Source organism: Neopelma chrysocephalum, unplaced genomic scaffold, assembly GCF_003984885.1.
Source record: "Neopelma chrysocephalum unplaced genomic scaffold, ASM398488v2 Primary Assembly neopelma1_72, whole genome shotgun sequence".
NCBI classification, from domain to species: domain Eukaryota; kingdom Metazoa; phylum Chordata; class Aves; order Passeriformes; family Pipridae; genus Neopelma; species Neopelma chrysocephalum.
In genome coordinates, this window is record NW_020897732.1 from 2,064,283 (window position 1) to 2,078,458 (window position 14,176).

General features: G+C 39.3%; 1 protein-coding gene across 6 annotated transcripts in view; it reads right to left on the minus strand.

The window, feature by feature from the left end:
• The window catches only part of NRP1 (neuropilin 1), a 113,303-nt gene that overhangs the window by 17,059 nt on the left and 82,068 nt on the right, over nucleotides 1-14,176 (minus strand). For 4 of the 6 annotated variants that reach the window (XM_027686829.1, XM_027686828.1, XM_027686833.1 and 1 more), the window contains 5 exons: nucleotides 13,929-14,073; nucleotides 12,165-12,496; nucleotides 7,537-7,681; nucleotides 4,513-4,617; nucleotides 1,478-1,537 (listed from right to left, as the gene is read on the minus strand). In XM_027686829.1, the coding sequence (XP_027542630.1) occupies nucleotides 1,478-1,537; nucleotides 4,513-4,617; nucleotides 7,537-7,681; nucleotides 12,165-12,496; nucleotides 13,929-14,073 (787 nt within the window). The remainder of the gene's footprint in view (nucleotides 1-1,477; nucleotides 1,538-4,512; nucleotides 4,618-7,536; nucleotides 7,682-12,164; nucleotides 12,497-13,928; nucleotides 14,074-14,176) is intronic. The other 2 variants (XM_027686831.1, XM_027686832.1) reach the window with 1 other exon arrangement.

Sequence of the window (14,176 nt, forward strand, 5' to 3'; positions counted from 1 at the left end):
GAGAGTCCCGCCCAAGCCAGGGGGATTAAACACAACCTGCAAGCTCAGCTGGCACTAAAGAGGAGGGAGCGAAACTGTATTGCACAGAGGCACTTTCTAAATTTACAATTTGCTTAAATGCTGGAAGATACTTAAAAAAACCCCCTGTAAATAAATTCTTAATTTCATCAAAATAGAAACCTAAAAGATAATTTCAGACATAAAAAATAGAGTGCTTTACTCTAAATCTGTTGCACATAATCCTTTCTTCCCTAGCATCCCCCACCCCTTTCCAAACTGTGGGATCAGCAGCAGCCCTCCAGCCCTTCAGCAAGGCTGACTGTGGAAGAGCAGGGTGGAGAGGTGTCCCATGAGGGTGGGCCAGTTCGCCGTTGTGCTTCTCATTGCACCACAATCCCCCTCTGCTCATAAAGCAGGGTAGAGCTAGAAATAGTGTATGCTGACTAAGCCAGCTGGATGACACTGGAGAGAAATTTTGAGGAGAGTAAAAGCATTGGCCTCTGCAATATCTGAATGCAGAGGCTGAGAGTGGGAACAACGTCTCAGCTAAGTCAGCTCTATCTCTTAATCAGGTCAACACCATCACTGTCCTTTCGGAAACTTTTGCATTATTAGTCCCTTTCTTTCACTTGAAGCAAGAGTGGATTGTTGTCACATGGTTGAGGAAACAATGATAAACACTTACCCACCCTGTTAATAAATCATTTGCAAGACTGTGCCTGACTGTGCTTTAATGGAGGAAATGGGAGTAACTGAAAACTGACCTCTACTGCTTCACAGTTATTGTTGCAAAGGATTTTTAACCGGTGCTCATAGTTTTTCGAGTTTGGCTTTTCTGCCCAAATCTATCCTCTCCCCCAGATCCAGTAAATTGTACAGAATATTAAAAAAATGGTATGCAAGCTGTGGAAGCAGCAAACTAAGAAATTTAAAAGCTGCTAGTTATTGTACTAAGTAAAAAGGACTTGCTGCAAGTGACAACTTGGTTTTCCCTTTTCAAGTTCATGGCAGCAGTTTATTTTGAGAAAACTTGCTAGAAAACAATATTGTAAAACTGCCAGCTCCCTGGTGGAGAAAACTGGCAAACTTTACTTGTCTTAGTTTTGTAAAACCACGGATATAAATAGTGAGTGGGCCTGTGTGGCTCTGTTTTTGTTTTCCCGGAGTTTGCAAACACACTTTGTGTCACTGACATGCCACATTTAAAGAGTGCACTGTGTGATTAAGTTAGTTTAATTTTGTCAGCATTTGGCATTTGCTGATGCAGAAGGAAATCTTGTTCTCTGCTGTGTCTACATGTGGATGAAAGGAATAAAATATTTACTGTACAGAGCTAAGAGACCAGATGCTTCTTTACTTCAGAGACTTTTAAGGAATGGGAAGTCAGGAAGTGCTGCAATTCATTATTTTGTCTCTGGCATGAAATTTGGGTATGGAATTTATTGTGGTTTTAATAAGAAAAAAGAATTTTTTTTACCTGGTTGTAATGTATTGTCAATTACTGTTGGCTTTTCTGTATTCAGCACTGTAGTCCCACCTGGAAAACAAATTACGCGTATCATGATACATGGGACACAACAAAGGACACAGCAGTCATTATGAATATCCTATATATAAACCTGAAATATTGCCATCTTTATTAGACATGTAGGTAACTGAGTATGTGAGCTTAGGCATGAAAATATGACATCAAAGGTCTGGTTTCTTTTATCAAAAAGGAACACAAGGACTCTTCATTAAATAAACCTCTGTATCTTTGGAGTCGTTGCAAACACCAACTAAGTAATCCTCACCCTGTCCCTGTGGCTTTCCTCGGTTTATAGACACAGATTTGCTCCAAATGACATGGGGAGTCAGCAACTGATGTTTATGGTACCTCCTAGGAGTCATTACTGTGTGCATTTACTCATTACATGTTGTTTCTCATGTCAGGGATGTGAGGTCCTCCAGCCCCTGCCATATTGGTTCCTCCCCAGTTGTTTCATATATTGTTTCATAGCTGTGTTGTGAGACCAGCTCACAAGAGAAGTACATGGGAATTGCCTGACTTTAGGATCTAACCTAAGGCAGGTCTCAAAGTGAAGGAGGAATTAAAGACCTCCCCTTTGTCCTTTTCTTCAAGCAGATAAACAAGAGGTGAGTGGGGTCATGGACCTCTCCTAAGCTCACTAATTGTTATTTTTAAAATACTTGACTTTTTAAAGTAAGCCTCAAATTATTGATAAAGGAAACAAAAAGGAAATTAGCACAATTATAAATGCACAGTGGGGTGCTGATTACCAGTCAATGGCTCCTCTTTTCTCCAGCAAGCAAGTGCTTAAAGCATTATAGAAAGGATGACTACGATGACTTCCAATGAGAATGAATGCCCAAGCTGTATCAGCTTTATGTTTGTGAGAGTAATCTGATGGGAAATGCTATAAGCCACGCAAATAGAGTAGCTCTGTATGGGGTCCAAATAGAGCAGGAAGGAATCTGGCCTACAGCACAATTACAGTTAATTGCAAGGGAGGCTTCATTGTGATACTCACATATGTGCAAGTGCTGTCACGAAAGCAACTCTAACAGTCATAGCCACGAGAACGCGGGTGCCACACTCGCATTGGGAAAGGATAAAAGAGGGTAAGGCACTGATGAAATCCCCTCTGCACTGGCCCAATATCCTTAACCGGCCACAAGACTTACACACTTGCCTTCAATGATTTTGGCAGAAGAAAGGCAAGTTTACAATTAATTTATTGGTAAAATCAGTTCTGTGCATTTTAGTGTTTTGAGTAACTTCAAAGGTACAATGAAGTATTTCTCCAGTGTCCAGAACAACTGTGCACCCACTGCCTGGGGTTTCTAGGTGTTGTAATAATAAATTATACTAAAGTGTCTGCACCTTTGTAGAAGGGCAATGTAGTAATTTTCAATATTAATACTGAAACAGGTTCAGTTCCCCAAAAGAGCTGGTGCTCAGAAAGGCCAGTGGCTGTTCCCTTGTCTTAGAGATTATAAACTGATCCATAAACTCAACCTGCAAAAACTGCCAAAAGGTTTTTCTTCTGCTCAGTGAGCTTTCCCTAAGAGACATGTTGGATGCATTCCTGAGCTCCTTGAAGTGCAGAGACTATGAGTGAACATGGAAGGTACTTGAATAGATCTCTCTCTTTCCCCTCACACAGCCTCCATCTGTGAAATATGTCTCTACCTATTGGGCTTTGCCAGACCATGTAGGGCTTTGCAGGAAGCCCCAGTGTTTCCTGACCTGGGTCTTTCTTTTCTAAAAGATTAATAAATTACAACGTTTAAACACCGAAAGATTTCTGAGTTACCTTAAACACAATATAGACTATTTTATCAGACTCCCCACATGGCTGTTTTCAAAGGGAATAAGATTCATCTGGGGCACGGATTTGAAAAGCAGTGACAGTGACCGTGCACTGTCTTTTCCACTCAAGACTTGTTTTTTCAATTTATGATTTACAACATGCAATTACAGGGGACATTGGCAAAACTCGGAAAGGGTTTGATGCTGAAACTGCACTCTCCTTAGTATCTGCTGCCTGATGTTCTACTTGGCTCTGTCCAAAAAGCTAATCTCTTACCTAAGCTTTCCCAATGTCCTCTGGGACGGCTATTGCCAGATTTTAATACTATTTTATATCATGGATATAAGAAGCAATAAACATTTATTAGAGAAGCCCATCAGGGAGCAGTGATGAAATAACTCGTGTTGCTGCATCTAAAAATAAACTCAATTAATGTAGATGTACAGATCTCATCAAACAGACTCAGAGATTTGCGGAACAAGTGACCTCCAAGAAGAGATCAAACGCATAGAGGTGCAGTGTCAGCTCTCTAGAAGGACTAGTGGTTCTGTGCAAAACTGTGAGGATATGAAACCTAGCAAACTTCCTCTGTTCCAGATGCAGACTATGTTATGTGTCCTCCCCCCTATTTTTCTGCTAGTGATGGCAGCTTGGAGAACATTAGCCCCTCTGTGGCTGTACTGCATTGTTGGTGGAAAAGCTCATGGAAATATTTCTGGCAGTGTGAGCATGTGTAAGTATGCTTTGATGAAACAAATGTGTTTTGTTTCTGTCTGGGAAAGGTTTGGGGATGAGATTTGAGCCCTACACTAAATTTTAGGTAGGGAGCAGTTATGTAAATCTAAACAATATTTGGAGTTCTTCAATCTCAGACAATAAACCCCAAAAGGTTTGTCCAGCTTTTCTCTTAATAAGAGAGAGTTTGATTAGGGCATTTCATTAGACACAATTCCTGCTACAAAAATTGCCCTCTCTTCCATCTAGTCACTGTTATTTGCTTCAAAAATTACATAGCTGAGAAAACAATCAAAAGTATTGTCATATATAAAAGGCAGATGCCCATGTTTTGGCAGCACTAACAATATGAACTGCATACCAATGTCCATTAATGTTGAGTGATTAAATCAGTGCAAACATTTAGCTGTTGATGGATATGAGCTACAACGAAGCTGCAATGGAATGAGGATGGTTTCTGCACCTGTCAGTTGGTAGTCATCACCTGTGCCACTGTGACAGTTTGCCTGGTCATCATCACACTCATCCACGGGCTTGCCTTCAGAAACGGTTGGGACAGCGGTAGGAGCTGAAACAAAATCCAGTCATTCAGTTAAAACATGTGCTGGAGAACCAGCATGCAATTGGCAGTAACCTCTTGATGAACACCATATGCTGTCTTCGCGTGTTGTATCTGAGGACTGAAGCAACTCTACCTTGCAGGTTAGTTAGCAAGTCTTTGGAACGGGGAGCATCTGTTCTGACTCCTGCACTAAGGCACTCTGATGTATCTGAGATCAAGGGCTGAGCAGAGTTGGGCATCAAAGCCCTGGACTCTCTATTCACTGGCTAATGAGTGTTTATTGCTCCTACCAAGGAATAGTGAAAGCCTGGCAAGGCAGAATGAGTGTCTTGGGGGGTTGCATGGAGGGTAGAAACCCCATAATTTTATTGCTGGCCAAAGTGCCTGTCAGTGGGCCTGTATAGAGGAGCAGGAGGGGCGCATGCTCAAGCTGGTAATTCTCCAACACCCACCACATTGCTGAAGAACACATGTAAGAGAGGAAATGTCTGAGCAGAGTCCTGGTAACAGTGGCAGGAAGGCAGTGTGATGTAGAATCACTTTGTGCTCAATGAGGAGACCTGGAAGGAGTTTCTTTTGTTTTTTGTTGAAGTTATAAATAAATAAGACATCGGTGATGTCAGTCATCCCTCCCGGCCACCTGCCTGCTTCTCACTGGTGATGACTTTCCGGTAGCTGCTGCCTAACCAACAGAAGTCTGAATTCTGTTAGTGCAGTTAAAGCTTCAGATTTGCATGAAATGCCAGAAAACACAGCTATAGCCTGGTATCTGCAAAGCATACCACATCTGGAAAAGCAGAATACAGATACTTGGTGTTGTGTTTAAGTTTATGTTTTATGCCGCACGTATAGTTCCCTGGCTCAAGATAAGCACTCTCGGAATGTGATCCAGGCTTTTGTCTGTTCTCACCTATTGTTATTTTCATTAGCAATCTTTTTCACTCATTATAAGCTATGCAATAATGCATGTCCTCTGCAGATTCATCTTTTCCCTTCTACTGCCCCCAGCTCCTGCTGTCCACACAAGATCACATACACTGACTTTTTGGCCTGAAAATGTCAGGAGAGTTGCTAGTTTTTGAAGCAGCTATATCCTGGGATGAAACATGCCTCTTTAAGACTCAGACCTATGCTTTACAGGTTTAATCTACCCCCAGTTAAAGTTCTGTACTTATTATGAATTATGCAGAGCATTTGTTCCTCACACTGCTTTAAAAAACCCTCTGGGGTGGGTCCCTCTACTTTTCTACATCCACTTAAGTTTCTTACCTTGATCTTTGTGTCCCTGTGTAGCCTAAAGCTTGCCGACATCTCTGCCATCATTCCATATATGCCCCTCTGGGATGCTTCGAGCACACAAAACTTGCCCTTGCTCATTAGTGCTGGAGAGCTAATTTCTACTGCTCTCTGTGCTAACCTCCATGCTTCTTTTCTCATCTCTTTTCTTGCTCAGTAAATCTCAAGTGACTTCTCTTCATTCAATTCCCTCCTTAAGATACAGTTATACAACAAAGTTTTCTTATTATGCTTCTCCCATGGGTAAATGCGAGTTGACCTCACTTGTGAGGTCACATAGGTGACCTACAGGTGAGCATACATCAAAAGTACACCATAGAAGAAAGACAAATGCAAAAAAGTGTCCCAGGGAAAAAAAACTGTACTTGCTTTTGCAGTTTGCCTAAAAGCAGTCTCCTCCATCTCACTGAGCAATGTGTTCTTGTAAGGTGGTCCATAGACTCACTTCTTGATGTCTAGGTGGCTACAGGAGCCCTGTGGCTGAAGGACTTTGCCCACAGGTTGTTAGTTTATGTAAGGCAGGTGCTGGGTTTTCTTTTTTCGTGAGCAAGTAGCACAATAGTCTGCAGGAACTAAGTATTCCCACAGGAAATGAGGACTTCCTGCAGGAACTAAGAAGTATTTCCAACCTCTCCACTTTCCGGGCCAAGTAAAAGCATACTTATTCAATCTGGCCTTCACTAAAAAAAACAACACAGAACTCCTCAGTTCTCACAGCAAATGCCTCCCACACTTCCCCCTTGGGGGAGAAATGGTGAGAAAGGAATGGAGAAAGAGCAGTTGCTTCCATTCATCTTGGGAGCCTGTTCCGCTACTTCTATACGAGTTGTCATATGAAACCCCAAATAACATGGTTTGCTATTCAGTGTGTTGTTAAGCTGGGTGGCTTATAAGCCTCACCACTATACCATCACTCACCAGACAAAATTGTGAAATTCACATAGTGTTGTCTGGAGTTATCTATGAAGGTAAATAATCATTGTTTATATAACAAGAATCAAAGCTGACTTCATGTCACAGTCCAAGGATAAATGTCTAAACTTTGCTTTTCCTGGTCTTTCATCTCCTATATACTCTTGCAAAACTGAAGCTTGGTAAGGAACAGAGAGGTCCCCTTTATCCCCAAAAAGGAACAGCACAGACACTGTCCAGCCAAGTGATCTTTGCCCACCATAGTTTCTGGTGTGACTTTCAGGTCCTTTGAAGGATAGAGGGACATAATTGCTATATTTAGTGCAGAGCTCCCTGTGCACAATCAGAAAACATTTCTTACAGGGTTGTATTGTGGTAACATAAAATTAAAGTTCCTGTCTTTATTCTCTCCTAATAGTTCTATGATTCTCAAAAGTATTATCATACAGCTGCTTAAGGGAACGGAAAACCATGTGGAGAACATAATCATGATTCAACAAAGGAATGGGAAAAAAAAGAATAATACTTGTGCCTTGGGCATATTCAAATGTCTGCAGAGAAGGAACTGATTAGGCCAAGAAACAGCACTAATGGCAGTCATGGAAGCGAGAGTCCAATGTGCTGCCTGTGCAGACACAGCAGTCTTCTGCAGTAGACCAAGTAGAGAATGTATTTATGAAAATAATAAAGTGCATTCATCTCTATCAGAGCAATTACCTTCGAGTTCACAGCCCAGCAACTCCATTCGCAGCCCCAGTCCCCCGTGTGTGGCTCTCTCAGGGTAGACACGGATGAATCTTGTCGATACAGGTTCAAAAGTCCTCAGTTCAGGCGTGTCATAGTTGGTGTTGCCTTCAAAAGTCTGCAAAACATGACAAATACTACTTGTTAAAAAAAAAAAAAAGGCAAAAGCTATTTTCAACACTCATCTTTTTTCCCTCATTCTCCAGTCTTTGAATTAGGTGAGCAGTAGGCCAGATTCTAACTGATTAATAAGTGTCAGGCATTCCTGTCCTGAATGAGAATGGAAAATACATTGTTAAAGCTTCTCAAAAAAGTAATGCATTTCATTTTTCATAAACTCAGTAGCAACCAATCCATGAGGGTCATAACAAGAGCTGAGTGTTTAATGAGACATGTTTTTAAATGATGCTCTGATCTGGTGTTTAACTGGGTGACATTTCCATCACTTCTCAGGGAAAAAAAATGGCTGAGGTGAAGATCCTGTCACCTTTTAAGTGGTTACAATAATAATCCAACTATTCAAGAGAAAATTTCAATCTGATTTCCCCCAGTGACAGAGTTTCACAAGTTGTAGTTATTTCAAAAGGCATAAATTAAACTTCAGGAGCAGTAGCTGCAAGAGTTCTTCCAGTGAGCCTGCTATTGAAGAAGAATAAAAAGAAAGAAAGAAGAAAGCTGCTTCCTGACAAAACTGCGATATAATCCAACGGGCAAGGCAGGTCAGCAAATGTACATTTCAGACAAAAATCTCTTCTCTGAGTTACAATGTGGGTTCTTCAGACATACTGCAACTCTCAATGGCATTTGATTGATACCTTCAGCTTCTCTTGTCAGTGATCTTTTGCATATAGAACATGTTATAATTTTTACTTATAGCAACACCTCAGATGCCTCCAGGAAGATGATCAATCCCTAGAATGAATTAACTGAACAAAGAAACAGTCCTTGGCATGAACACTTTATAACACAAGATAGGCAAAAGCAGTCATTTTTACTCTATTTTATGGTAAAAAATATCTTCAGAATATCAGGTACAGAAGACTCTAAAGTACAAAATACGAAAATGTATATAACTATGAAGTAAAAGTAAAGTGTTCTCATCCTTTTGTATGAATTAGGAAAATGGCAACACGCTAAAAAACATCTTCTTTGAACTGCAGTTCAAATTTGGGATTAGAAGCACTACTATAAGAAAGTTCTAACTCATAGCTGTGAAACCTGAAACCTTCCTCAGGAACAAACTATCAGTTGCTCTTCATTTTGGATGAGAACAAAACCCAGCCTGCAATGAACTCCTTCTATTGATCTGGAACAGAGAAAACAGATGCCATGGAAAAAAGCTGGCTGTATTTCCCAAGGCACAAAATCAGCAAAGGTAAACCTGATTGTTACTTGTATGTTCAGTGAAGTCCTAAAAGCCTTGCTTGTTTTTACCTTGGCATTGTGATCCAATGGTCCACAATCCCTTCTGGCCATTGGTTATAGAGTGCACATGGCAAAAGCCAATGGTGATGATACACTATGACCAACTAAAACAACTTCAACATAATGCTGCTTCTCCTACTTCCTAAGAAAATTGCACCTCCAAGGTGCCTTCAAGGGGTACTGGTTGACCCAGTATATTGCCAGTGCTTGGGAGACAGTTGTCAAGAATCCATGTGTAGAGGGCCTGTCAGATCTAATTGACATGGAATTGCATATTATTATATTTGAATAACAATATAGTGCAAATGATCAGAAAAGCTACCTACCACATGAGAAAGAATGAATGCCGTTTTATGTATACAAAGTAGACAGACACATGTATCTGAGGAATCCTTGCTCCCTTTTTAATAGTAGTCTTAATAGCAACATATAATAATGAAAACTGATTTATAAAAGACATCACTACTGGAGTACTGACACATAGACATTAGAATTCAATAGGCATCTAGAATTATATTGAATCATTGTCCTTTGTAGTGCAGAGCTGCCTGTGATTCAATTTTGACTGTTCATTTAAAACACGCTGATATTCTTTGTGGGAGAGGAGAGAGGAGTATACAGCAAAACTTCACTTTGTGAGTGTCTTTTATACAGGCTATGACACAAATTGCTTTCCTTCCCTACAAAAATAAGTTATAATAAATAATAGTTAAGCAAAAGAGAAGCTAAACTGGTAAGAGAAAAAAAATTCTGCCTAACGTATTTTAAAATCAAAATAAACATGGTAGAAAAATTTTAAAAGGATGTTCCAAATGGCAGGATGTTCTGAAGTGTCTTGTACCAGAAATGATGAGAGTAAGTGTGAAAACAAAAAAACTCCAAAACCAAAAAACCAAACAAAAACCAACCAATCCTGTCCCCAGAAAAAGTGGAAGGAGGAAAGAAGTATGACATGAAAATGGAGTTCTGCATGGTAGTTTGGGGATTTGTGTTTTTCATTCCTTTGAGTGCTTGAGCTAGGCTACAGGGGAAACATTTTGCACATTCAAAAATTGCTAAAATTGGGTCAACCAAAGAGGAAGGAGTTATGGTAGTCCTTGTGAAAGGAGCTGCAGGCATGAATGACAAGATCGTGCTGAGAAACAAGGTGATGTTTCACCCTTTGGACACATTCTATTGTTATGTTTAGCCTGTCACTGCTCTTTCTTTTCCTAAAATGCAGTTGTTTGTTTATTGAAAGTCATGACTTTAACCAAGCGAAACGACGTGTTTCATTTCATATAACAGGGCTGTTTCTAATCCATGTTCCTGCTGTGACTCATTATATCATGCTGTCCCATCCAGCTCTACTTACATTTAAAAATACTACATTCCAGTATTAACATTTTAAATCCATCAGACTCACAAATCATGGGATTTATCTGATTCTCTTTAAAGAAAACTTGTGCTTTGGAAGAAAGTTTATTAAATATCTTGAATTTTGAGGAATGATTATAATTATGCCACGAGAGATTTGAATTCCAGCCCTCTCCATTCCATTAATCTTGAAAGTTAATTTATGGTAGTGATGAAAGCTGAGGATGGGCTCAGTGCATTAGTTAGCACACTAGTTTTCTTGTCAAACTCTAACTTCTGACAATGATGGCAAGTGCCTGTATTAGGAAACAGAAAGCCATGCAGCAGACGGCGCGCTGCTTTGAAAGCATATGGCATTATTTTTTTCCCTCGTTGAGCCACAGTGTAGAAGTACGTGTCAAAACAACATCTATTTTAGAACGAAAATGGTTAGATCCCATTGTTGATTTACACTCCCTTCACACTTTATGATGAAGTCAAAACTCATGGTAACAAGAGAAAGGAGATGACTGCAAAGGCTGAATCCGTTTAGTTTTAATCCCCCAAACAAATGATAAAAAGTGAGAAAATGCAGACATATTCAGTGCGATTAAAACAGGAGAGAATGAAGTCCAATATTTACCAAATGTGCCTAGAAAAGCTACATCCATGGGCCCACTCAGCTTTTCCTTTAAGGAAACACAGGTTTGTCCAATGGATGAGTCTGTATAGCAAAACAGCTTTTACATCTAATTTTCAAACTAACACAGATGAGATATGAAGCAACTCTCAGGATTTCCATCTGCCAAGCACCACAGTGATTTGCCTTTTGAGGGTGCATTTTGGTATGCAATTCCCCGGTCGTCTCAGTACTACAGCACCAGCATGCCTACTCATTTCTTCAAGGAACTGCATAGAAAGACTGAAAAACGAGTTGCGCCTTTTGAGGCAAAAATGCACTTTGTGAGCAATGATAACAAAATGGGATGGAAGACTAAAATGGGATTTGGTATAAACAAGCTCAACACAGTGCAATTTAGATCCTGAAACACATACATGCAAAGACAAACCAAAACACGTACATTCCCAGAAGCTTTTCTGGGCCACACTCAGTTTCCTTGGCACGTAACCCAGCAATTCATTTGGTCCTCCTCTGTAAACATCTTTCAGTTTCTGCTTGAGCCTATGAACCAGCTGCCCTTTATTCCCAAGCAACTGTCAAGATGCTTCACTTGTGACAATATAATAGTACTTTTCACTTGGGAGGGGATAACTTGTCAAAAACTTCTTCACTTTCTTTTGGAGGGACTTGGATCAGATCATTACAAAGAGCCTATGAAACTCTCAGAGCAATCTATAGGCAGTCCAGAAATACAACAGGTACTCCACTGAGTTAAATAACCCCATTCTTATTCTACAGCTCTGACAAAAATAGATAAAAAGAAAAGTAATTCAGTGTCTCAAATAAATTTGTTCACTTTCAATTTTAGCGTGGAGTTTAGTTTTTTAGAGCAGACTTTTAAATCCCATTGCATGGGATTTTGCAGTAACGTGGGGGCCACAGAAGCACCAAGTTGTCAGGAATCAAGCCCGAACTATCTGTTGAATAAGCAAAACCTTTGCTGCCAGAGAGAGGCAAATGCCCCAGGGCCAGCTCTTGCCCTCAGGCATGGGATGACTCCCACAGCATCCCTTCAGGATTGCTGCCCTTGGAGTTCCCCTGCTTGGCTTAGTCCCAGCTGTGTGCCTTTTCTTAAGTCAGAGATAGATGAATAGAAATGTAATGTAAACATTTTTTTTTTAAATGCAACTTTTCTTTAGTGCAGAGTCTTTCTCCTTACCTTTATCTTTTTCTTGCTGGAATCCATGATCATTTTCCAATCTGATCCATTGTTGCTGTAGCCAATTTTGAATTTTTTCATGAACACTTTGTTTTCTCGGTGCTTGCCTCCCTGGACAATTATACCCCTCACTATTTTTTCTTCACCAAGGTCTATTTGAAGCCATTCATTTGTGTATGGGTGCGTAGTTGGTGGCAGCGCCCAACCTGAACGGCTTGTTATGAGCCGAGCATTTTCTGGGATCCAGTTTCTGTCCACTTGAGTAGATGCAGTAATCTGAGAGTCAGGAATGAGCCCAGACACCATACCCAGCATCCCAGAGCAAGGATAATCTACAGAGAAAAAAAAGCCCCAAATAAATTAAATAGTTAATCTGAACAAGCAACAAAACAGAAACAGGACACATCAGTCAAATCAACTACCATAAGTTATTACTTATTTATTTCTTATATCCAAAAGAATCTATTTGGATTTGTATATAATTTTCATTTGTTCAAACTTGCACATCCTAGTTTTGGCAGGAAGTACCAAAATACCACAAGTATTTTTGGCTTAGTGGGAACCAAAAGGATCAGAAAATCCTATTCTATTCTTGTTTTCTATTCTTCTTACTAAGGCAAAGAGCACAGGGTCATCTGAATTTGTGAATCTTTCCCTAGAGAAAACTTCCAAAATCAGCCAAAACCTGCTTGCAGATTGCTTATTTTGGTGGCATTGGAAATGGAAATCTTCGTATGTTCTGTAAAATATAATTTTATTGCTGTATGTGAGATTTTCCTATTGTATTTCCTTGGTCTCTCAGACTTTTTCAGATGAAATAGAAGCTAAATAGTTGCTTCTTTTATGATTCTAGATAAAAGTAAATTAGAAGTATCTGCTAACAAGGAACAAAGATTTCCAATATAGAATGTAACAGTAGTCCTGCTGACATCTAATCTGAAAAGATTTCACAGAATGACCTGGAATTCTTTAACAAAGTAATTAGTAATCTTATTTTCCCGCTGTAGGAAAACCAGTCCTAAGAAACATTTTCAAGACTAAAGAAACCTTAAAAGGAAAAAAAAAAGCCCTAGAACTATCAAAAATTACTGCCAATGAATTTTGTTAAGTGATAAAAAATGCACTAGAAAAATTAGCTTTGTAAAATATAATAATTAACATTTTCTTTCATCTATAATTTGTATTTTTACTTTACGTATAAAAGCACCTCCATTTTGTAGGAAGTATAGGAAATGTAAAACTATAAAAAAAAAATTTCTAAAAAAATTTTATAGGAAACTGTGTGATATAAAGGAGTTACTTTCCAATACTTATCATTATTGACTATAAATACCATTGCTTGCATGGGTTTCAGATCTGAGTGTTTGTACCTTGCAATGCTTCTATATCTAGTTATGTATGTTTGTTCCTTGGGAAACCTGTTGAGAATTACCTATGAATAGCAAGCATGAGAGTGAGGGACTGAGGTGTTAGGAAGGAAAAATAAGGTGGGAATTTGCAAAATATCCATATATCTCAGGTATTTGCATGGACCTGTAAAGTAATTGCAAGGTAAGCAATTAAACCTAAAAGATAATGTCAGAACAACATTCAGATAACACTAAATGTTTGGGTTGTGATGTTTTCTTTCTTTTTTTTTTTTTTAAACATTTCTAGACTCAGACCATACTGCAAATCGTGAACATGCATTTCACTCATAAAAATAAAACCCAAAGCATAAGCACAATAAAATCCCTTGATTTTATAATTCTTCCCAAGACCTACCTGTTATTTTGCAGCCATAGACTTCAAATCTCAGTGAAACTCCATTTTCCCAAGACACAGGTCTAATTCGCACAAAACGGGTTAAAACTGGTTTGGCAAAAGGTCTGTAAACAACATCAGTGGGATTGCTATTCCCTTGAAACACCTTTGTGTGGAAACAAAAAGTATATATATGTTAAACTTTCTCTTAAATGTTGTTTACAATTCTGTGTTTTACACATAGTTATGATATAAAGTCTAACCAGGGT